The sequence below is a fragment of the Rhinatrema bivittatum genome, chromosome 2, assembly GCF_901001135.1.
Source record: "Rhinatrema bivittatum chromosome 2, aRhiBiv1.1, whole genome shotgun sequence".
NCBI lineage: Eukaryota > Metazoa > Chordata > Amphibia > Gymnophiona > Rhinatrematidae > Rhinatrema > Rhinatrema bivittatum.
Genome location: NC_042616.1, coordinates 340069504 through 340095468, shown reverse-complemented (window position 1 = coordinate 340095468; position 25965 = coordinate 340069504). Strand labels below are relative to the sequence as shown.

The window sequence follows — 25965 nt, the reverse complement described above, 5'->3', positions numbered from 1 at the left end:
CCTGATGGCAGTCTCTGTTCAGCCCATCATATATCCGAACCGAGAGCCGTTCCTCAGACTCACCCCGGGAACCATCCAGTTATGCACAGTTCCGTCGTTCCTCCCCAAAGTGGTGTCTCACTTCCATCTCAACCAAACCATCTCGCTACCATCGCCAGATGAGCACAAGAATTCGGAAGAGGCTCGAAGTCTACGCCATGTCAACGTCTGCAGACTCCTAGCCCGATACCTGGAAAGGTCGGAATCCGTACAAATGACGGACCATCTATTCATCCTTCACAGCGGGAAGAAGCAGGGGGAAGCGGCCTCACAAGCAACCATAGCCCGCTGGATCAAAGAAGTCATCAAGGCGGCCTACGTGGAAGCAGGCAAGCCACCACCTTTACAAGTCAAGGCCCATTCTACTAGAGCCCAGGCAGTGTCCTGGGCGGAAACCAAGATGCTGTCATCCGCCGAGATCTGCAGGGCGGCGACATGGTCCTCCATCCACACCTTCTCCAGGTTTTACCACCTGGATGTTCAGGCTCGGGAGGACACAGCATTTGCAAGGGCAGTACTAAGTGGGTCACGGGCAGCCTCCCACCCAGTTCGGGAGTAGCTTTTTTACATCCCATTGGTCCTTAGTCCATCTGCTACATGCTAGGAAATGGAGAAATTACTTACCTGATAATTTCATTTTCCTTAGTGTAGATAGATGGACTCAGCATCCCACCCATGGCTGCCATTACTCATGGAATTCTCGGGGGACATCCCCGGGAGCGAGTGATTCAAGGGTAAGCCATGCTTTCCTTCATCTAGGGCACCCATCCTACCGGGTGTCGACGTTTCTCGGTTGAGGGCACTGGCGGTCTCTAGCTATAGTCAATTCAACCAGTTCAAATTAATCAAGTTATCCAAGTTATAAAGTTAATCAAGTTATTCAAATTATTCAGTCATACATATATCCACAATGCTTTTCGAGGAGAATTTATTTATTTATTTATTTTAATTATTTAGGTTTTTTATATACCGGCATTCATGAACAGGTCACATCATGCTGGTTTACATAGAAACAAGGGGTGCATAGAACAGTAGAACTAAACTGGTGCAAAGGGGAAGCAGGTAGAATAACTGGGAGAGAGAAAAAAGAGGAACAGTGGGGAGTAAAACGAATTGTATGGGGATAAGATAAATAACTTAATGACTAAGTTAAGTGCAGCTCTTCAGAATACTGAAGAGCTGCACTTCCTGCAGGGGTATATGTACTAGTGCTGACGTCAGATTGAAATCTGATCAGTCTCCAACTGCTATCAGGAGTACACTATACCCATTGGTCCTGAGTCCATCTGTCTACACTAAGGAAAACGAAATTATCAGGTAAGAAATTTCTCCAGTAATCCTGCTCTCTCTTGTCTTTTAACCAGTTTGTAATCCACGAAAGGACATCGCCACCCATCCCACTATCATTCAAAACCTCCATCCCTTCCTTCTATACCATCCCCCATATACCATCTCCCTTCAACCCCAGGTTCCCATTTAATGAAATTAGGCCACTCTAATATCTAGGATACCTCCTATCCCACCCATACCTAAACTTATGCTGAACCTCCAAAGACCAAGAGAGTTGCGCTTGTCATACAGAAATAACGGAATGATCCATAAAATATTGTAGCTAAAATAGTCCTACATTATGGCAAAAGAAAAAAAATTCCACCCAAATTGACTTAGTGTGTTTTTTCTGTTTTTTGGGGGTTTTTTTGTTTGGTACAGTCCAGTTCTTTGGCATCATAGATTATAGTGTACCAGAATCTTCAGGACAATATCTGTTTTCTATCACCAGCCAGTAAAAAAAATATTCTTATGTATGCTGGCAAATCTGATGCAAAAATGGAGAAAATGTCCCCACCTTGACACTCAGCATCTTCTTATACACCAGACCCTAATATCTATTAAAAAGGAAGAAAAAAATATAGACTCTTCCATCCAACATGGAAAGCATTAAAAAATGCATTCAGAAAAGAGAGAAATATTCAGGAGCAAAAATGATTAAAAGTCTAAGGGGGACCCTATCAACCAAAACATGTCTACACCATGCTTCCACTATCAGTAAATCAGACTGCCACTGTGTAAAAAATATGCAGTTCAACCCAATTCCAAGGTCACTGCAGGTTTACCTGAATCTATATTGCCCAACTGGAAAACAAATTTTGAAGCCTCTTTAGCCATAGAGAACCAGTGGACCTGTCTCTCATTACTATCTGCAGTTTAGGAGGTTATAAAAGAGCAAATCAGATACTCAAAGAATGCAGCATGGCACAGACTGGCTCAAACTCATGGTGCTGAGCAGATAAATGGGCAGAATAGTCCTGAAACACAAAGACTTTTTTATTTTCATACTTTAGTTGTTTTCCATTGCGAACTGCTTCCAGTACTGTTGCGTTATGAGCAGAGTTCATGATCCAGACTATCAATACCTGAGGCTGACCAAAGGCATCTTTCATTAGGCCTATTCTATGAGCACGCTCAATTCAGAATCGTTCAAATTGACTCATCGAGGCCGATTTCTTTCGGGAGCCATGACTCTAAGAACTCCAGGAACTTGTTTTTAGCCATGCATTCTGGTAAGCTTATAAATTGAAAATTATTTCTATTTGACCTATTTGTAATCTTCAGTCTTATTTTCAGTTTTCTGCTCAGACAATTGCTTTGAGGAGCCATAGTTTTTGAAAGTAGTCAAGGCTAGTATTTGTTCAATAGAATTGTAACCTGACTAATTGAAGGTATAACTACCCATCAACTTTTTGGGCCTTATTACCTATTTTTTTCAATGGGAAAGACATCCAAACTTTTCCACATACCATATTCACTTTATTTTCAATCTTAAGTCATCAAATAAATAGTAATTTTTCATTAATTTCAGAAAGCTATCATGTTTAAATGTATACTATGTAGAGGCTGTTTCAGTTTCTGTTCTCGTAGAGATTCAATGAAATATGCAATTTGATCAGGGATGCCTAAACCTTTGCTCACAACTGTAAGAAAGGGTATAAAAGTTTTGCATATGGGTTATACTAATTAGTTCTTACCTCCTTTTTCCTGCTGATACATCTACTTATGCAACTGAGCATACTGTTGGCTTTTTTTCAAGTCACTTCACTACATTTACTGGCATCCTTCAGATCATCAGAGACTTAGGTGATTATTTCTGTCTCTTTCTTTTTTAACAATTTCCAGTTCTTGCCCATCTAACTGATACATTGCTAATAGATATTTTTTTCTCCACAGGTGCCTACCTTCATATATTTTTTCCATTGAAATTGTTTTCACAGCTTTGACCATTCTTCCAGTTTTTCAAAGCCCCATTTCATTTTTCCAACCCCTTCTGCTGTGGCTTCCTTGTTGCAGATTTTTTATAACATCTGCAGACAAATGTTTAACCTTCAAATTCCTCTGCAATGTCACTAAATAAAATTTAAAAAGAAATGGCCCTAGCACAGAGCCATTGATCACTTTATCTTCATTAGAATATCTTCATTGATCATCACTGTTCAACCAGTTTCTAACAAAATTTGCTACTTTGTCCTACATCAGTATTGTCCAGTTTGCTTGTCATATTTCTCTGTGGAAGCATTTCAGAAGCTTTACTTAAGCCAAGGAAGACTTCACCTACTATAGCTCCCTGATCCACTACATTTATAAACTATTAAAAAAACAAAACAAAAAAAAAAAACTACCCTAAAGTTTGGCAGAATCTTCTCTCTATTAAACCATGTTGTCTGGGAATCCTGTAATCTATTAGTTCAAGATGCTGCACTTTTTCTTTAGTATTGTTTTCATAGACTAGGACTAGCCTAGTCAGAACCAGTGATTTAGAGCAGTAGGCTGAGAGCCAGGAAAGCAGGAGTTCAGATTCCACTTCTGTTCTTTATAACCTTGGGCAAGTCACTTCACTCGCCATGTCTCAGGTACAGACTTAAATTGTGAGCCCTTTGGGGACAGGGAAAATGCTTACTGTACTTGAATATCTCGCCTTGAGCTACCAATGAAATGGCACGGCTAAATATGCAGTAAATAAACTCTTTTCAGATTCAGAGAATAGTTTAATTTTAGTTACATCTTCCATAATCTGGGTTACCTGGTCCCATTTCTGTTTGAGTGTTGTTTGCCCAATAAACATTTATGTTCTAAATTGTTAAATGGTCATCACCCATTTTGTACAATTACATGGACTAACAAAAGGAGCCGGCCCATCCCTCAAATAGGGATAGGGAGGCCACAACCATGACAGTTCTCCACCTTTAGACACCGATGGAGAAGGATTCAGGTAGGAGAAAAGCTGGGGGATGGTCCAGCATCCACAATATGAGTGGGCCTGCCTCTTGGCAAGGTTTCATCACTTTGGGCTATGGTGGGTTGACCATGTCCAAAAGGCTCACAGTAAGTATTGATGTATAAGCTAGTCGGATAAGGAATACCAAAGTAACCAGCAATTCCTATGGCTACATTGCTTGGGTGTGGAAGAGCTGAGATGAGTTGCCTGTCAGTCTATGACTTTGACGACTAGGACTGTCCTGCTCACCACCCAAAAGAGTCATCTTGTTTATCCTTAAGTGAATCCTGTTCTTTTACAGACCAGGACATCATTGCACTGCAAACGGTGTGTACCCATAATCAACAATCCAACTGCAGGTCCGTGTGAGGGACAAGACTTTGACAGCCCTGTCTCCCAGACTGAGAAATTGTGTTGAGGGACTGGCTTCTATGGCCAACCCTGCAGCGGCATGATGTTGTATTGAGTGCGTGTCATGATGCTTGTTGGGCATTTATGAATTGAAATGCAGCTGATAAGGGCGCGGTCATCCTGTGGATATTTTGGGAAGTCAGATGGTATATTTGTTTGATTGAATTTGACCTATGTTACAGCCATATACATCCAATAAAAACCTTCTATCTCGAGCAACAGTCTGAAGTTTCCTTTTGCAGGGGCGGTGTGAAAAGAGGGACATGGATGAGAAGCGGGGTGGTAAATTAGTTTGGGGAAGGGAGGAGATGAGTTGCACCTCTCATGGTTGTGATAATGTTTTATTACAATTGGAAATCTGTTTTTATTTAGGTGCAACATTAGGTAATCGTGTGTTCAAAAATTTGCCATAAATCTTTTTTCAGTAGCTCACTCTCCTGTACCCATTATATTCAAGAAGTTTTTGATTAAGCATTTGGGCACGATTAGTGTCTGGATCTAACCTCCTCAATAGACACACATACACACTCAGGCGCACAACATCCAATTAAAGCTTGTCGTCCATAGAGAGAATTCAGGAGGGCCTGCTGCTGTTTCACTTTGGTTCAGAAATTCAACATGTAGTCTGCAGTTTCTCAGTTAATGATCAGCCCACATAAAGTATTGAGGACAATGGAGAAGCATACTGAGTTCCTAAAGCGGTTCATACCTTGATATATTTACAACCTGATATAGCTATTCAGAGTGATATCTGAATACTCTTTGAACCTGTTTTTGAGCATATTTTAATTTGTATGATTTAAAGAATAGCAAAAGAAATAGTTTGAAATTACACAAATCGAGGTGAGTGTTAATAATTTACATTAAGACACAAAACTAGATTAAAGTTATGTAAAACTGATCTCAGTAGGAACAGTATTTGGCATATTTGTTAGCAAGTAATGTGAAAAGATAAACTAAGTCAATTAACTGTGTACTGTGCTGGTATATTCTTTAATAAAATTTTGATTTGTAATGCTATCAGATGCAACAGCACTCAACCTTTCCCCATTAACTCATTTTAAAAAGCATATATTGACAGGTTCTCTTATTTTTGTATCCGGATTACATTGTAAATGGGATTTATAGGATAGAGTTAATAGGACATGCAATAGACTAGATTTATATTTAATGCTAACAATTATGTCTTTATTAAAATTATACCCTACATCATATCTGAATTGGACAGCTTCCAGTGTAAATTTTGATGCTCTAAATTTTGTACATATTTATAAATGAATGTGTACCTTAAAAATACAATAAGACCCATTACATTCCTTGTTCTTGATCTCATACCAGTTATAAGCAGAGTTCTCTTATCTCTTCCACTATGCATTTCTCCTATAGACACAAAATAGGAGACTACCTTTAGTAAATAGGCCTTTTAATTTGTTAAAGCCTATCTTGAATTAACTGTGAATTATTGTTCCTTGCAGATTGCTCTAGAAACGCCATAGACTACTCATCTTAGGAGCATAGGGGGTGATTTTCAAAAGCATTTACATGATTAAAACTAGGTTTTACATGTATAAATACACTACACTTGTAAGTGGACTTTTGAAAATTGCTATAATATATGCCACTGAATTGTCAATAGGTTTTATATGTGTTAGTGCACTTAAGGATGATAGTATGTTACATTTACATGCATATCTCCTTTGAAAATGACTTCCATACTCTTTTGTCTTGAGGGAAAAAATATTTTCATGCCTCATTCAGAGACTAAAATAAGTATAATAAATAAAATGTTTTTAAAAATTGTGTGGTGCACGAGCCATCACATCATTAATAAAGGCAAAATTGAGTAAGGAAATACAATTATTTCTCAGAGAAGGAGGAAAAATCATTTTTGACATGCCCAGAGTTCAAAAACAGCATTGGGAAAGATGATAATTAGAATGATGCAATAATAATTTCACCTAATTTTCAACAGGCAAAAAAACGTTTTAATAAAGTATATATGGCCATCATATAAAAGACGCTGAAATCCATTTATTTGAGGAAATCAGAAACTGGTCTAGACTAGACCTCAACTGGAAATTATAATTTTTGAGAATTGTTTCAAATTGTAAATAAAAAACTTAGCTTGAGAAGACAGTCCTGATAATCTTAGATATTTTGCAACTACACTATTTTCATTTACAGGAGTCTTTAATGCCTGAAAGGACAGCATTACGATTTTAGTAGTCTATTCTTCAGGATATTTCTGAGAATTAGAACCCAACTCCAGCCACCATAGGCCCCATTTTTAATGATTTTCAGGTTGTTTTCTATTCTGTAGGAAAAAAAAAAAAGAGGGGGGCAAGGGAGGGAGGAACGACTCAAACCACCAGAAACAGTAGGCAGTGTTGTTCTTATTTTTACCATTTTGGGTTGGAGATAGTTGTTAGTTAAGGGTTCCCTATATGTGTCTGACACACTGCTTGTCTAGAGAAAAAAGTTGCTTACCTGTAACAGGTGTTCTCTGAAGCTAACAGTTCACCAGTTACATATACACTCCCTCCTATCTTTCTGGAGTTGAGCTTATTACCTTAATTACAGAGCTGAAGCATACTATATACTCGTAGGTGCATGGGAATTGCCACATATACTTAGCAGAGCTCTAGGAAAGCTCTGAAAATTGTTTGGTTGGCACCATCAAGATGTCATTCATATGCGTGAATTGATAAAGTGCTGTTTTCAGAGTACATCTGTTACGGGTAAGAACTTCATTTTCTCTGTTATTAACACAAAATGTGTTTCTCTTTGTCATTGGGTTCCCCCAGGACGCCAACTATGGCTGGAGGCCTATTCTCAATAGACCGTGATTACTTTCAAGAAATTGGGACATACGATGCTGGAATGGATATATGGGGAGGAGAAAACTTAGAAATTTCTTTTAGGGTAAGTAGAATTCACCTATTTTTTGTGGCTTATCTTTCAGCGTATAATAGAGTGTAAAAGAGAGCAAACTTGTTTTCCTCAAATGAACTCTGGTTACATGTAACAGTAGATTTTCTTCCTCAAGCATTATGTAGAAGGTGCTGTGTTTTATGTAGTAGCACATTTCTACATTCTCCAAAACTTTTGTGCTATGTAGATTCAGATAATGAAGTAATACCATGTTTAAATTAAAATTGCTGTATAACTAGCTCTCATGGTTGTTGTGGAGGCAGCATTCACATCTCCTAATGAGGGAGAGACTATCAGCCATTGCACAACACCTAAAATTAGTGGGAATCTACCATGTTCCAGATGAAGCTGCATGCTGTAGCCCCTGACCAATGATTATTGCTTTGATGACTGGGCTATATTGCGGCAGGAGGAAGAGTTACCTTGGGTTTCTCTATCATTTTGTATTTGTGAATGAAAGCTCATGGAATTGTAGCCCATAGAGACCAATTTAGATTGAGCTGGAAGCTCAAAGGAGCATGAAGAAACTGCTTTGCTCAAAAAGCTTATGGTGGTTTGTTTTCTTTTTTCGGGAAGTGGGAGTGAAGAATTGAATTAAGAGGTTTGAAAAGTAGTAGGTATATGAATCTTTTTTTTTTTTTTTTTTTTTTTTAAATAATCATTTGATATTCTGCCTTTTTCCTAAAGGTATGCCCAAGGCTGATTACAGAAAGTAATAAAGCACTGAGTATATACAATTGTATGCAAATGTTTAGGCACCCCTGGTAAAATTGTATTTTAATGAATCTCTTAAGTCATTCTTTCCCAACCAGTGTGCTTTCAGATCTTATTTTGTGTGCCAGAGAAAATTCACCACTGCTTGATACTCTGATCTAGACCAGCACCTGAGCTCTGCTTTCTGCATCTCACAGTAGTGGCTCTTAAACATGTAGGAACTCTTTTCTGAGAACATGTATAATCATGCATGTCTCTTCTTCCTACCTACAGCATGAACTCCAGAGTGTGGGAATTAAAGAACAGCATACAGGGCACATATAGCTGGCCCCCACTTTATGCAATGCACACACTGCACAGAGCACCTCCTTGTCTTCTCTTTCCTGAGCTTCCTCCCTTGAGTCCTTCCAATCTCTGTCTTATCCCCAGGCTGAGTGAGATAGGAAAAGTATGCTTTGAACACTGGATGTGACTCCCTCTGTGTGCTGGAAGTAGCATACTGCTCTGGAATCCATACATGGCAGCCAAGATAACTAAACAAGCCAGCTGTTTGCATCACACCAACTTCTGCCTTCTCCTCTACTTGTTATAGAGGGAGCTGGTTTATTGTGACAGGTTCATATGTGTCTGCCACTTCTCTCCCTTTGTCATAAAATTTGGAAGAGAGAGTGTAGAGCCATCCCCAAGTGGTCATCCTTTGGGTGTTAAATTTTGCCCATAAAGTAGAGATCTTACAGGCTTTCGTTGCAATGGGGAATTGCCCTATGAAGGCCATAAAGTCCTCCTCTTTCAGGATTATTCAACTGTGGTCGTGGCAAAGCAAAAAGTCTTCACTCCTTCACAGTTGTGTATGCAAATGATAAAGAAGCAGCTTCGCATAACATTTCTGTTCCCAGCTAAGCCTTGCATCAAGGGAAGACAGTGTTTTTGAATACTGCAGAGGAAGCCCGATTATTCTTGCAGAATTTGGGAGACAGCTGATTTAGTTTATCCATTTGCCTATTCATTTTGAGCTAATGCTCTAAGATGAGTTTTATTGCTCAGAGCAGTGTTCTCTGAAAGAAGATTTATTTATATTGAGCAGCCTGGGATATAGTGGTCTGAACCTCTGTTCTGCTTTAGTATTTTCTATTGTCTCTTATGAAGAACTCCGAGAAAAAATATTTTAAATTCTTTCAGATGTTATAGATTGGATGGGGAGGGCCCCCACAGCATAGTATAACATGATACTGTTTTTACTATTTTGTTTTTGAAGAGCAGGTGGTCCTATAGTTTGGGAATATTTCAGTGTTGTGGGAGGGGGTGGGGATTTTGAAGGGTGGCAGGGAAAGTTTGCTCTTATTTGGTATTGTTCAGGAATGAAAACTGGTTTATCATGTTCTATATGGCAGCACTATGCAGAGGATGGTTCTGGACTGGTGGACCCCTGCTCAGTGGTGCAGAAATTTATGTTGTATTAGATTTAATAAACAGAAACTTGGTTGGAATGATAAGTAAAGGTATTAAATGTCTTACCTGGAATATACACGGGGTGAGCTCTGTAGTTAAAAGATATAAATTGCTGAAGACTATAGAAAGATTTCACACTGACATTGCTGTGTTACAAGAGACACTGATCTAGTATTTGAAATTGAAAAAAACAGTGAGTGGGGGAAGTTTTTTATGCTGCTTATAAGCATAAGGCTGGGGTGGCTAATTTAGTTAATAAAACTTTCCATTTTAAAGTGGTTCATACAATTCAAGATTATGAGGGGTATGAGGGCAGATATGTTTTTGTAGAAAGTCAGCTTTTGGGGAAAAACATCTTGGTAGGAAGTATATATGCGCCAAATGTTTATAATCATATGTATTTTTGCTAAGTCGGTAAATATTTGAATACAATGTAGTCCTTTCCCAATCTTATTAGGGGGAGACTTTAATATAGTTTCTGATTATGAAATAGATAATTTCCCTACTAAACCTTTTAATTCAGAAAGATCAGAAACAGGACATTCCGTTTATGTTGTCACTTGCGATTATTGGATGTCTGGATAAGATTGCATCCATTAGTTATCAATTTTACCTATTTTTCATGATTGAACTATTTGGTAATTATTTTTCACAGGTGGTGAAAGCGGAAATAAGCTCACTGGAGAAATCCGACCATGTACCAGTTTGGATGTCACTAGAGGGTTTCTCCTCAGGTGGTAGTTTAGTGAGATGGTAATTTCCCACCTATCTATTTCAGGATAAGAAATTTCATGAATGTTTAATAGTGAAATAGAAAGAATTTCATGAATTCAATAAGGAGCCTAAAGATAACCCCTTGTTTTGTGAAACTGCAAAAGCAGTGATGAAGGGAGAAATACTGGCATATGCAGCTAGGAAGAAGATGATGCTGGCTAAGGAAATATTATCTCTGGAAAAACAATTGCAGATAGATAAAGAGAGAGATAACAGGTTTTCTGTTATATCGCTCTTTATCTTATAAACTTGTGTTTATAATAAAGACTTTTGTTTTTTGCTGAATACTTCAGCAAAAAACAAAAGTCTCTATTATAAACAAGTTTTTTCTGCATGATAATAAAATGGGTCGAATGTTGGCTAATGCTGTAAGAAACTGGGAAGGAAAAATATTGTATTGATGAAAAATAGTAAAGGCCAAGTACTCCACATGAATCAGGACATAGGGGAACATTTTTATAATTATTACAAGGCTTTGTATACAGAGGAAACTTGATATCCACTTCTCTAATCTTCCTATTGTATCAGAAAAAAAACTTCAAGCTTTGAATGCTCCATTGTCTTTGATGGAGGTATGGACTACCATATAACAGTCACCATTGTGTAAGGCCCTGGGACCTGATGACTTGTCAGGGGAATTTTGTAAGATATTGATAAATTGTGTGGCAACCTTTGGGCCATTTATTTGAGACTTTGCTAGAAAAAGGTGCAGCTCCAGTGGGTACTAATACAGCAACAATCATTATTTTACCTAAAACTGGCCATGATCCCATGGTACCAACGTCTTACACGCCAATTTCGTGATTGAATTTTGATGTTAAATTTATGACAAAAATAATGCCTCGCACAGACAACGTAAGAGCGGACTTTCTCAGCAAGGAGAGTCTGGACCCAGGAGAGTGAGTGTTGTCAGCCAAGGCATTTCAGCTGATTGTGGATCGCTGGGGCTTTCTGTTTCTAGATGTGCTGGCGACTTCTCGAAATGCGAAGGGTCCTCGCTTCTACAGTTGCAGGAGAGCTCCTTGGTCTCTAGGAATAGATGCTCTCATACAAGTCTGACCGGAAGACAGATTGCTTTATGCCTTTCCTCCGTGGCCCTTGCTGAGCAGTATAATTCGCAAAATCGAAGGCCACAGTCGGCTAGTACTCCTGGTGGCGCCGGACTAGCCCAGGCATCCGTGATATTCAGATTTGCGACTACTTCTGGTGGAGGCCCCATTCGTCTTCTGCTGCACGTGGATCTGCTTCAGCAGGGACTGGTTCTTCACGAGGATCCGACTTGATTCTGTCTTATGATTTGGCCCTTGAGAGGGCTCACCTGTTAAAGCGTGGTTATTCCTCTACAGTAATTGCCACTTCACTCCATGCTCGCAAGTTCTCCACTTCCTTGACTTATATGCGAGTTTGGAGAGTTTTTGAGGCCTTTTGTGAGGATCGTGGTGTTCTTCCTCATTCAGTTAAGATCCCTCTCATTCTGGATTTTTTGCTGGATGGATTGAATAAAGGCTTGGCCCTTAATTCCTTGAAGGTGCAGATTGCGGCTCTTGCCTGTTTCAGAGGCTTGGTGAATGGTATTTCCTTGTCTCATCCTGATGTGGCTTGTTTTTTGAAGGGAGTGAAGCACCTTAAGCCTCCCTTGAGGTTATTGGTTCCATTGTGGAGTCTTAATTTGGTACTGGACTTTTTGGTGGGCTCTATGTTCTGACCACTTTGTAGCCTTCCTTACTGTTGAACTTTGAAGACTGTGTTCCTAATGGCTATATGTTCTGCACATCAGATTTCTGAGCTGCAAGCCTTGTCTTGTCGGGAGCCGTTCTTTCAGGTGACGTTAGGGGTGTTACAGCTGTGTACTGTTCCATCCTTCTTGCTCAAGGTAGTCTCAGACTTTCATTTGAATCAGTCCATCCCCTTGCCAACCATGGATAAGGTCAGGGATGCAGAGGAGTTTCGCCTTTTGCGCTCCTTGGATGTTAGGCGTCTTGTCGTGCGGTATCTGGTGGTCTCTGAGTCTTTTTGAAAGACGGATCGCCTGTTTGTTCTCCATGGCGGGAGTAAGCAGGGCTCTCCGGCTTCGCAGGCTACCATAGTTCGTTGGATTAAGGAGATGTCATGGCCATATATGTGGATGCTAGACAGCCGTTGCCTACTCAGGTTAGAGCCCATTCCACTGGGGCTCAGGCAGTGTCATGAGCGGAGGTTAGTCAGTTGTCTCTTGAGCTGCGATGTGGTCCTCCTTACAGACTTTTTCCAGGTTTTATCATCTAGAAGTACAGGTCTGGGAGGATGTAGCCTTTGCACATGCGGTGTTGACTGGACCGCGGGCAGCCTCCAACCCTGTTGGGGAGTAGCTTTGGTATATCCCACTGGTCCTAAGTCCATCTGTCTATATGCTAGGAAATGGAGAAATTACTTACCTGATAATTTCATTTTCCTTAGTATAGTCAGATGGACTCAGCTTCCTGCCCTCGGCTGCCATATGAGTGTGTCAGTAATCCTCTTGTGGGGCTCTGGGTCCAAAGGGATTACTGGTAATGTTCATCCAGTCCCTAGCTTGGGGTACCTAGAACCTTATATAAATTCAGTGTTTATGGTTGGTTAAATACAGTTCTGGTTATCTGTTTTTAATCAAGGTTTTTGCTAGTCTCCTAGAGGGGCAGGTACTGATCCCTATGACACCTGGACCGATGATTCTTCTGAAGACACCGATGACTTGCCATCACCACCTTCTCCTACTGAAAGCAGGAAGTGTTCTCCTCCAGAGGACCTATCCTTCATAAATTTTATGAAGGAAATGTCTGAATTGGTTCCCTTCCAATTACAGACTCAACAAGATGACAGACATCAAATGATGGAGCTGTTACAATTCCTGGATGCTCCCAAGGAAATAACCTCCATCCCTATTCACCAGGTTCTTTTGGATCTCCTCAAAAAGAACTGGAAACACCCTGGTTCTGTTGCTCCAGTCAACAGAAAAGCTGATACCACTTATTTGGTCCAGTCAGCCCCAGGTTTCCAGAAACCTCAGCTGGATCACCAATCTGTGGTTGTAGAATCTGCCCAAAAAAGGGCAAAAAGATCAAAAGCCCACTCGTCCTTTCCCCCAGGTAAGGAACAGAAATTCCTGGATGCCATTGGCCGGCGTGTCTTCCATGGATCAATGCTTATCTCTCGGATCGCCTCCTACCAGCTGTATATGACCCAGTACAACAGGGTCTTATTCAAGCTGATACAGGATTTGCAGAGTCCCTGCCTCAGCAGGGAAGCATGAAATAAGATCTTCCTATGATATCTTTGACACCGCTTCCAGGGTATCTGGAAGCGGTGTAACTGCTATTTCGGCAAGAAGATGGGCCTGGCTTAAGTCTTCGGACTTGCGCCCTGAAGTACAGGACAGATTATCTGATCTGCCCTGCATAGGAGACAATCTGTTTGGGGAACAGATTCAGCGGATGGTGTCGGAACTCAAGGACCATCATGAGACCCTTCGCCAGCTCTCTCTGATGCCCTCTGAGTATTCCTCCAAACGGCCTTTTACGAAGGATACTAAAACATCTTTCTTCCGTCCAAAGAAGTCCTATCCACCACAGTCTAGGACTCGTTCCACGAGACCTTTCCAAAAGCCCAGTCTCGTCAACCTCGTAAACAAAAGCTGCAAGCAGCCCCTCAGCCGGGCACTGCTTCCAGTTTTTGACTCCTGCATAGAGAGCAGCAGCCAGTTTCCACTGCCTCAGATACCAGTGGGAGGTCGATTATGCCATTTCAACAACTGGTGGCACACAATCACCTCGGACCAGTGGGTCCTCACCATAATCTCTCAAGGTTATCGCCTGAACTTTCTCTCCATTCCACCGGACTCCCCACCTCTACAGGCGTGGACAACATCCGACCACTCACTTCTCCTGGAGCAGGAGATTTCCCTCCTCCTCCAGTCCAGAGCAATAGAACCAGTACCTTACTCTCAACAAGGCCTAGGATTCTATTCCCGGTACTTTCTAATCCCCCCAAAATCGGGAAGTGTTCGTCCAATTCTGGACCTACGTGCCCTCAACAAGTGCCTCCATCGAGAAAAGTTCAAGATGGTAACCTTGGGTTCCCTCCTTCCTCTTCTGCAAAGAGGATACTGGCTCTGCTCTCTCGATCTCCAAGATGCGTGCATGCACATTGCGATAAATCTTTCCCAGGCCCCACTCCAATCCAGGAGAACAGGCTTTGCATACCCTTGACTGCAAACGGGCTCTAGCCTTCTATCTAGACCGTACAGCTGCCCACAGGAAAAGCACTCAATTCTTTGTCTCTTTCCATTCCATTAAATTGGGGCAGCCTGTGGGTAAGCAGACTCTCTCCTCCTGGTTAGCGGACTGCATATCCTTTTGCTATCAGCAAGCAGGCATTCCACTTCAAGACCGTGTTAAGGCACATATTCTGTGAGGGCCATGGCGACTTCAGAAGCACACCTACGCTCTGTGCCGCTTCCTGACATTTGCAGGGCTGCTACCTGAAGGTTTCTCCATACCTTTACAGCCCATTATTGCTTAGACAAAGCCGGAAGACAAGATTCCATCTTCGGCCAGTCTGTCTTGCAAAACCTTTTTACAACTTGATGTACCAACACCCTTCTGCCTGCCCATTAGGGTTCAGGATGCCCTCTACCAAATTCCACCCCAGTCCTTGTGCCTATTGCACATCTTGGGTACATTTGGTGCATTTCTCGGACATCCTCAGCTCGGTACTCACCCATATGTGAGGACTACCATCCTGCTTGTCCTGTGAGAAAGCAAATGTTGCTTACCTGTAACATGTGTTCTCACAGGACAGCAGGATGTTAGTCCTCACGAAACCCGCCCGCCGCCCCGCAGTGTTGGGTTCATTACATTTTCTTATTTTATTTTTCGGTACTTCCTGTAGCTTTAAACAAGACTGAAGAGGGACCCCTGCTGGCTGCAGGTTTAATGCCATGCTGGGCATGCCCAGTAGATGCCAGTCAAAGTTCTAGAAACTTTGACAAAAGTGTTCCGTGATTGGGCTCCATCCTATGATGTCACCCATATGTGAGGACTAACATCCTGCTGTCCTGTGAGAACACCTGTTACAGGTAAGCAACATTTGCTATCCTTCAGTTTCACAATGATTTTGTATAATCTCTCGGAATCATCACCATCAAAAAATGTTTCTGGTGTGAGTATGACCCCCAATATCCTCCTCAGCAAAGAAAAAATCAAGGAATTTAATTTTTCTGTTATTTCCTTGTCATCCTTGACCACACCTTATACTCCTCAGTCATCTAGTGGCCCAACCCTCTCTATTACAGGTGTTTTGCTTTGAACATACTTGAAAAAGTTCTCATTACATGTTTGTACTTCTGAGACAAGCTTTGTTTCGAATTCTCTATTAGCCTGCTTAATTACTTTTTTTCATCTAACTTGCCAGCACCTTCTCATACAGCTAGTAGAAATTGCTCAAGTATGATCCGTGGGTCACCTCAATATTCTCTCTAGACCAGTGGTTCTCAACCTTTTTTCTGTTGGGGCACACCTGACAGATGGTTCTCACATGCGTGACATACTGACCCATGATCGTCACGGGGCTAGATGTAAAAGTACAGTTTGCATCCACGGGAATCCCCCTGACCCACAATAATGGATGTAAAGCAAAATTATGACATTCCCCATACAACTCACCCTACAAAAAAGATATTCTGGTTCTGGTGTCATCTCAGTAACAGCAACTCAAACTCCTTCTACTTCCAGGCTCAATAGCCCTACTTATGAAAAGACAGCAGTTTACCACCAATGCATGTCCTCTTGAGAAAACACAACAAATAAGACTGATAAAACGCTTACATGCTAGTAAAATATCTCATCTCGGTAACAAACACAGAACCGACCTAACATACTCCCAGGATCTGTAGTAATGCACATAAACTAATCCGCACACAGTTACACCTGTATTATGGAATACACTCAAACAGGAGCAACCCTATCTATGAAAAGGCAACACTACAAATATTAAATCAGGCCCTAAAAACCAATACACCTCTTATTAGGAAAACAGAACTAGCAAGCAGCTATAGATCCCCACACAGAAATAATTGTAAAACTATACTAATAAGCAGAATAAATGTTTCAAAACAGCTATGAACAGAATAACATCCAACAATTAAAAACTCATAAAAACTATTAAAAATTCTCCAAACACCAATAAAATATTTCAAAAAAAGCAGACACATCACATAATATTAAATAATTAAAATGGCAGTCAATCAAGAAAAATAAACTTAAAAAGCCACCTTTACTTACTCCCTCCAGCAGCTCTCGTACTCCCCTTCCATGCAAGCCATGGCACACACCAGAAGCAGCAGTAGAAGCTGAGCTCTATACTCATGGTCCTCTTCCTTAGTGCCCATGTCTCTCACATACACACCATACCAGTCATGTCCCCATGACCAGTTTCTGTCTCTCACACACCAATCATCTCCCAAACAGTCTTTGACACACACACCAGTCACCTTCCTGAACAGTTTCTCTCATGCCATACACACACACAGGCTTCCCATTCCTGTGTTCTTCTTACATATACGGGCTTCTCACTCTCATAATCACTTTCTCTGTCTCACACACACACACACTCACCAGTCTCTCACTCCCATGCTTGTTCTCTCCACATGCACAGGCTTCTCATTCCCATAATCACTTTCTTTCTCTCTCTCTCTCACACACACACACACACACAAACACACACCAGTCACCTGATCTCTCTCATGCATACACACACACAGGCTTCCCATTTCCATGTTCTGTCTTACATATACAGGCTTCTCCCTCCCATGCTGTGTCTCACACACACCCAGGTTTCTCACTCCCATGCTCACTCTCTTCACATGCACAGGCTTCTCATTCCCATAATCACTTTCTCTCTGTTACACACACACACACACCAGTCTCTCTCTCATTTCCATGCTCGCTCTCCACTGCACAGGCTTCTCATTCCCTGAATCACATTCTTTCTCTCACATTCACACACACCAGTCTCTTTCTCTCACACACACAGTCACCTTACCAACCAGTCTCTCGCTTATGCATGCACACACACACACAGGCTTCCCACTCCCATGCTCTCTCACATAATCAGGCTTCTCACTCCCATGCTTTTTCACACACACCCCCACAACACCAGGCTTCTTACTCCCATGCTTTCTCACATACCCAGATTTCTCACTTCCATGCTTTTTCTCTCTCTCTCACACACACACACACACACCAGTCACATCCCTGACTGTCTCACACTTCATATACACACATCAGTCATCTCCTTGAGCAAGCACTTTCATTGTCTCTCACGTATACACACACATCAGCTCTCTGACCAGTTTCTCTCAATCACACACATGCTCTCAATCAAATACATTCTCTCATTTACACACAAGCTGGCTGGCTGCTTCTCTCTCTTTCTCTCATTCACTTCCTCCTCCCCCCCCCCCCCAATGGTAGCTGCAGAAGCCTCCTCCAGCCCCCGCAGGCCAAGAAAGAAGAATCCCATCGGCTGCGGGAGGCTCATGCTGCTGTCTCCTTTCTCGATTACCGGCTGCTCCAATTGCTCGGGGGCCGATGCTGCAGCCACCGCTGATACTTTATCATGCTGCACGGTCTTTCTCCTTCCCGCGCCCGCGTATCACTTCCTGTTCCGGGTCATGGGGAGGGGAAGAAGAAAAGGCCAGCCGTAGGTGCCACTGCTTCTTCTACCATCGCTGCCGTTCCCACTGGGCTTGAACGTTCTGATAGCCCGGCGGCAACGGCAGCAGGGAAGAAAGAGCAGCGGGAGAGACCGGGAGCACACGACACACCAGCCGGTGCTTGGCGACACACTAGTGTGTCGCGACACACCAGTTGAGAATCGCTGCTCTAGACCACAGTTTTATATCAGGCTGGGGGAACATTAGTTTCAGGTCAGAGAGGTATCCCTCAAGTTACTATTTGCTAAACATATACAAGTAGATTTTAAAAGGCCCGCGTGCATATAATCAAGGAGATATGCGTGTGGCCGGGCCTTGCGTGTGCCGAGTGCTTTTTAAAAAAGGCCCAGCTATGTACATATCTCCTGATACGTGCAGAAGTGCCGGGGCTGAAGAAAGCAGGGAGGTGTGGAGGCCGGCCGGGACAGCAGCCATTAGGCCCTGTCCTGGGGAAGCGCATGCGGCACGCAGAACATACTCCTGCTCGGAGGAGTGGGTAAGTTCTTCAACAACAACAAGCATCGCTAGATAGGGTAGGTTTAGGGGTTGGGGAGGAGAAGGGAAGAGGGAGGAAGGATAGGGTTAGGGAACTTTGGAGTGGACTGGGAGGGAATTGGGCAAAGGCCCAATCGCGTCGCTGCACGATTCTTTTAAAATCCACCCCCCCCCCCCCCCACCCGCACGTGGAGGAGGCCATCCGCCCGCACATGCATGCGCAGGCATTAAAATCTAGCATGCATGTGTGCACGGGAATCACATTTTATAACATGCACACGCCGACGTGTGCATGTTATAAAATATTCGCGTCCATGTGCGCACACCGGGAACCGTGCGCACATGGATGCGCATGCGTGCCTTGTAAAATCTAGCTTATACTGTATCATAAAGAAGTTGATTCTTGTAATTGAAAGGGAGATTCTTTGCTCAACTTCAACAGATTTTACCATGGTGGAACTTTTATCCACTCCCAAATAAGAACTTAAGATTTTGCCGTATTGGGTCAGACCAAAGATTTGTGGAGCCCGGTATTTTGTTTCCAGCAGTGGCCAATCCAGGTCACAAGTACCTGGCAGGGATCCCAAAAGGCCATTAAATTTCATGCTGCTTATCCCAGAGAAACAGTGGATTATGTCAAATCCATCTTAATAATGGTTTCTGGACTTTTCTTCAAGGAACTTATCCAAAACTTTTTTTAAACCCAGCTACACTAACAGCTTTTACCACATCCTCTGGCAACAAATTCCAGAGTTTAATTATGCATTCAGTAAAAAAAAAACATTTTCTCCCATTTGTCTTAAATGTATTACTTAGTAATTTCATTGTATATTACTGTGGTAACTTGAGCAGCAATAGACTTGTGTATAGCCAGAGAAAACCACACGTAGACTTTGACTCTGCTTCAGTGCTATTTATTTACAGTGAGATTAACAAATGGTAGCACCTTTACTTCAGGTATTTCAAAACAGTACAAACAGAAAGCAAAGAGCTGTAGCAGTTCACCTTCGTCTCAGGCAAAACACAATCTCTCAAACAGTGACGTCTTTACTCAAGGGAAAATCTTTAACCAACCTTGAGACATATCTGGTCTCTGCTTGTGCTAGGAGTCCGTCAGCTCCCCAGGGCCCGTACAACCCTTCTAGGGCCTCTAGTCTCATGCTCTGGGGAAGGGTTTCTCTCTTTATCCAGGATTCCCTGTGGGTCTCTATCTTAAGGAGGACCAGGCAAGATAGCAGTACCTGGTCCTTTAAAGGTAGACTGAAGGAGTTTCCTATACATTTCCTCACAATTGCTTAGTAATTTCAAGTTTTTGTAATTTTTGAAAGAGTAAACCAATTTGCGTTCACTTGTTCCACTCCTATCATTATTTTATAAACCTCTATTCTATCTCCCCTCAGCTCACTCTTCTCCCAGCTGAAGAGCCCTAACCTATTTAGCCATTCCTCTTAAGGGAAAGATTCCATCCCTTTTATCATTTTGGTCTCCCATCTCTGTACCTTTTCTAATTTTGCTAAATCTTTTTGAGATGCAGAGACCAGAATTGCATAGAATATTCAAAGTGCAGTGTCACCATGAAGTAATATGGAGGCATTATGATATTTTCTGTTTTATTCTCCATTCCTTTTCTAATAATTATAGCATTCTATTTTCCTTCTTGGCTGCCACCATACACTGAGCAGAGAATTTCAGCATATTATCCACGAAGACATCTAGACCTTTTTCCTGGGTGGTGATTCCCAATATGAAACCTTGCATCATGTAGCTATAATTTGAATTGCTCTTACTGATATGCATCATTTTGCACATGTCAACATTAAATGTCATCTGTGTTGCGGTCTCGGTCGCGAAACTCGCGACCAAGCCCTTACCTGTGCCTTCGGGGTTTCCGTCTGTGGGGTTCAGGCTCCGAGTTCGCTCCCTCTTTCCCAGCATTCCGTCGAGGTCCGCTGCTACACTTTCCCAGCGTTCCGGTGAGGGCCGCTGCTACTTGGGCCTGATCAGCCTGTTTCCCGGCGGTGTCTCCACGAGGGAGACGCCGCCGAGCCTCAGAACATAGCCCCTCCCTTCTTAGACGCGCGCGCGCGCTTAGGGAGGGGTAGTTCAAACGACTTTTCCCGCCGGACTGTGGCCGCTTCTGGAAGTGACGTCAGACGCCGGTAGATATTTAACCCGGCGTCTGACTGATGCTAGTTGCTTGGCAACAAGGTTCTTGTTTATGCTAGCTGCAGCATTTTGTTTCTGCTTAGCCAGGATCTTCAGTTGGTATTTTTTATTGATTTTGTTCCACTCCAGCTTCAGATCTTTTGCTTCAGTACTAGCTCAGGATCTTCTGCTTGTTATTTTGATTTTTGACGTTGGCCTGTTCGTTACTTCGTACTTGTCACTTGTCTCAACAAAGGTTAGTCACATCCATCTTCAGTTCTCTCTGTTCACCTAAGTCCCAGCGGCCCAGGACCTCAAGGGCTCCTCCCAGGGGGTCTTCGGGCTTTCAGGGTGAAGACGTCTCTTCAGTTCTCTCTGATCACTTAAGTCCCAGCGATCCGGGACCTCAGGAGCTCCTCTCGGGGGGTCCTCTGACTTCCAGGGCGAAGACTTCTGTTCTACTTTCAGCTTGGCACCGCCTCCCGGCCTACATCTTTTCTGTGGAGTGTACTTCCATTCACACCTTCTCACTCCGTTAGGCCGGCCCAAGGGTCCACCGCTTCGCTCGCAACAATCTGCCATTTCGATGCCCAGTATTTCCAGTCTTTCAAATTCCTCTTTCAGTTTCTCAAAGTTGAATAATTTTGTATTTGTTGTAAATTTGATTACCTTACTTGTTCCCATCTATAGGTCATTTATAAATATTAAAAAGCAGTGATTTCAGTACAAATTCCTGAGGCACTACCCTATTTAGCTTTCTTTATTAAGAAAATGGACCATTTAGCTATACTTTTTTTTATCTTTTAACCAATTCTCAACCCCAATAGAATATTGTCTCCTATCCCATAACTTTTTAATTTTCTCAAGAGTCTCATGAGGTATTTTGTCAAATGCTTTCTGAAAATCTCTTACCTTTATCCATATGTTTATTTACACCTTCAAAAAATGTAGCAATTTGGCGAGGCAAGACTTCCCTTGGCTAAATCTGTTGGCTTTGTCCCATTAAATTATGACTATCTATATATTCAGTAATTTTATTCTTTATAATAGTTTAAACCTTTTTTCCTTGCAATGATGATATGCTCACGGGGTCTGAAATTTTTTTAACCAACCCTTGGACCCCTTTTTGAAAACTTGGGTTGCACTGGCCATCCTCCAATCTTGAAGTACCGTAACTAATTTAAATGATAGTTTATAGATTATTTATTTATTTGAGTGTTTTATAAACCGTCATTCCATGTGAGAATCACTAGTCTACAACGGTGTACAGGGTTGACGCTCACACAACGTAGATTACTAATAGTGGGTCTGTAATTTCATATTTTAGTTCTTTCAGCAATCTGGGATGTATACTATCTGGCTAGGTGATTTACTACACTTTAGTTTGACAGTTTATCCTAGTACATCTTCCAGATTCACTGAGATTTGTTTCAGTTCCTCTGAGTCATCAACTTTAAATATCACTTCTTGCATTTATATCTGCCTTACATCTTCCTCAGTAAAAGACTGAACCAAAGAATTAATTTAATCTCTCTGCGATAGCCTTGTCTTCCCTTTTTGCCCTTGATTATCTAATGGTCAGACTAACTCCCTCGCAGGCTTTTTCCTTCAAATATACCAGAATTTTTTTTTATCAGTTTTTCCTTCCATAGCAAACTTCTTTTCAAATTGCCTTTCTTAGCAATACTTTGGATCTAACTTGCCAATACTTATGCTGTTTCCTGTTTTCATAATTTGGATCCCTTTCCCATTTTTTAAAGATGTTCTTTTGGCTAGAATAGCCTCTCACCTCACCTTTTTAAGTATGCCATCAGTCATTTCACTTCATTCCACATTTTTTAATGTGTGGAATACATCTGGTCTGGGATTCCAAGATGGCATTTTTAAACATGCCTGATATAATTTCTTTACTTTTGCAGTTGCTCCTTTTAGTTTTTATCTATCTATTTTTTTATTTTATCATAGTCTACCTTTTGAAAGTTAACTGCTATCGTAGTAATTTCCTTAATGTCCTCCCCCCCCCCCCCCCCCCCCCCCCCCAGTTATCAAGTCAAGTTTGATCATGTTATGGTCACTATTGCCCTTCTCTGTACCTTCTCCATCAATTGTGATGGTGAAGGTACAGAGAAGGGCTACCAAAATGATAAAGGGAATGGATCAGCTCCCCTATGAGGAAAGACTAAAGAGATTAGGACTTTTCAGCTTGGAGAAGATACGGCTGAGGGGGGATATGATAGAGGTGTTTAAAATCATGAGAGGTCTAGAGCGGGTAGAAGTGAATCTTTTTTTTACTCTTTTGGATAATAGAAAGACTAGGGGGGCACTCCATGAAGTTAGCATGTGGCACATTTAAAATTAATCGGAGAAAGTTTTTTTTCACTCAATGCAAAATTAAACTCTGGAATTTCTTGCCAGAGGATGTGGTTAGTGCCGTTAGTATAGCTGTGTTTAAAAAAGGATTGGATAAGTTCTTGGACGAGAAGTCTATTACCTGCTATTAATTAAGTTGACTTATATAATAACCACGGCTATTGGATTGGCCACTGTTGGAAACAGGATGCTGGGCTTCATGGACCCTTGGTCTGACCCAGTATGGCATATTCTTATGTTCTTATGGCCCCCAACAACATTACCTTTCACACCAAATCATGTTTTCCACTAAGATTTAGGTCGAAAATAGCTCCCCCTCTTGTCAATTCTTGTACCAACTGCTCCGTGAAGCAGTCCTTTACTTCATCTAGAAACTTTTCCTTCCTATTTAAGAACATAAGAACATAAGAAAATGCCATACTGGGTCAGACCAAGGGTCCATCAAGCCCAGCATCCTGTTTCCAACAGTGGCCAATCCAGGCCATAAGAACCTGGCAAGTACCCAAAAACTAAGTCTATTCCATGTAACCATTGCTAATGGCAGTGGCTATTCTCTAAGTGAACTTAATAGCAGGTAATGGACTTCTCGTCCAAGAACTTATCCAATCCTTTTTTAAACACAGCTATACTAACTGCACTAACCACATTCTCTGGCAACAAATTCCAGAGTTTAATTGTGCGTTGAGTAAAAAAGAACTTTCTCCGATTAGTTTTAAATGTGCCCCATGCTAACTTCATGGAGTGCCCCCTAGTCTTTCTACTATCCGAAAGAGTAAATAACCGATTCACATCTACCCTTTCTAGGCCTCTCATGATTTTAAACACCTCTATCATATCCCCCCTCAGTCGTCTCTTCTCCAAGCTGAAATGTCCTAACCTCTTTAGTCTTTTTTCATAGGGGAGTTGTTCCATTCCCCTTATCATTTTGGTAGCCCTTCTCTGTACCTTCTCCATCGCAATTATATCTTTTTTGAGATGCAGCGACCAGAATTGTACACAGTATTCAAGGTGCGGTCTCACCATGGAGCGATACAGAGGCATTATGACATTTTCCGTTTTATTCACCATTCCTTTTCTAATAATTCCCAACGTTCTGTTTGCTTTTTTGACTGCCGCAGCACACTGCACCGACGATTTCAATGTGTTATCCACTATGACACCTAGATCTCTTTCTTGGGTTGTAGCACCTAATATGGAACCCAACATTGTATAATTATAGCATGGGTTATTTTTCCCTATATGCATCACCTTGCACTTATCCACATTAAATTTCATCTGCCATTTGGATGCCCAATTTTCCAGTCTCACAAGGTCTTCCTGCAATTTATCACAATCTGCTTGTGATTTAACTACTCTGAACAATTTTGTGTCATCTGCAAATTTGATTATCTCACTCGTCGTATTTCTTTCCAGATCATTTATAAATATATTGAACAGTAAGGGTCCCAATACAGATCCCTGAGGCACTCCACTGTCCACTCCCTTCCACTGAGAAAATTGCCCATTTAATCCTACTCTCTGTTTCCTGTCTTTTAGCCAGTTTGCAATCCACGAAAGGACATCGCCACCTATCCCATGACTTTTTACTTTTCCTAGAAGCCTCTCATGAGGAACTTTGTCAAACGCCTTCTGAAAATCCAAGTATACTATATCTACCGGTTCACCTTTATCTACATCAGAGCTTTCCAAAGTGTGTGTCGCGACACTTTAGTGTGTCGCCTGAGGTGTGCCGTGTGTCGCGCAAGCCCCGGGGCACGTGACACACCGGCAAGTGGGAGCCAATGCAGCCGCCGGTGGAGCTCATCCCACTGGCGGCTGAGCAGTGAACTACCGCTGTGCTGTGTGCCGGAGACACACAGCAGGAAGATCAGCATGGCCGTGGTGGAGCTCACCTCACCACGGCCCGAAGAAGAAAAAGGTCACGTCGAAACGTGCAGGTGCTCCTCCTCCTTCCTGCCCATGCGGCCCCGGAAGAAAAATGTTGCCGGAGCCGCACGGGCAGAAAGGGGGAGGAGCGTCAGCCGCGTGCAGAAGAGGAGCAGCAGCATTGTTGCAGCGGGGAGAGAAGAGGAGGAGCAAGGTCCCCACCGCGGATCGGCCCGAGAAGATCAGGGCCGCTGCCGTCGCCGCCGCGATCGGCCCGAGAAGATCAGGGCCACTGCAGAGCCCATCCTGCAGCGACCCGTGAAGAGGAGGCCCAGAGGTAAGAGAGAGGCTGAGGGCCCGTACAGTGCGTCTGTGAGCTGAGTTGAGCGATTGTGTGCGTCTGTGAGCGATTGTGTGCGTGTATGAGGTGAGTTGAGCGATTGTGTGCGTCTGTGAGCTGAGTTGAGAGATTGTGTGCGTCTGTGAGCTGGGTTGAGAGATTGTGTGCATGTATGAGGTGAGTTGAGCGATTGTGTGCGTCTGTGAGCTGAGTTGAGAGATTGTGTGCGTCTGTGAGCTGAGTTGAGCGATTGTGTGTGTGTATGAGGTGAGTTGAGCGATTGTGTGCGTCTGTGAGCTGAGTTGAGAGATTGTGTGCGTGAATGAGGTGAGCGATTGTGTGTGTGTATGAGGTGAATTGAGAGATTGTGTGTGGGAGTGAGGACCTGAATGTTTGCAGAGAGCCTGTGTGTGTGAGAGTGACAGCATGTGA

At 42.4% G+C, this 25965-nt stretch overlaps 1 protein-coding gene across 1 annotated transcript in view; it reads left to right on the top strand.

Moving 5' to 3' along the window:
* The window catches only part of GALNT1 (polypeptide N-acetylgalactosaminyltransferase 1), a 487294-nt gene that overhangs the window by 359044 nt on the left and 102285 nt on the right, over positions 1-25965 (top strand). Inside the window, 1 exon segment of the mRNA XM_029589850.1 lies at positions 7525-7642. Coding sequence (XP_029445710.1) covers positions 7525-7642 — 118 coding nt within the window.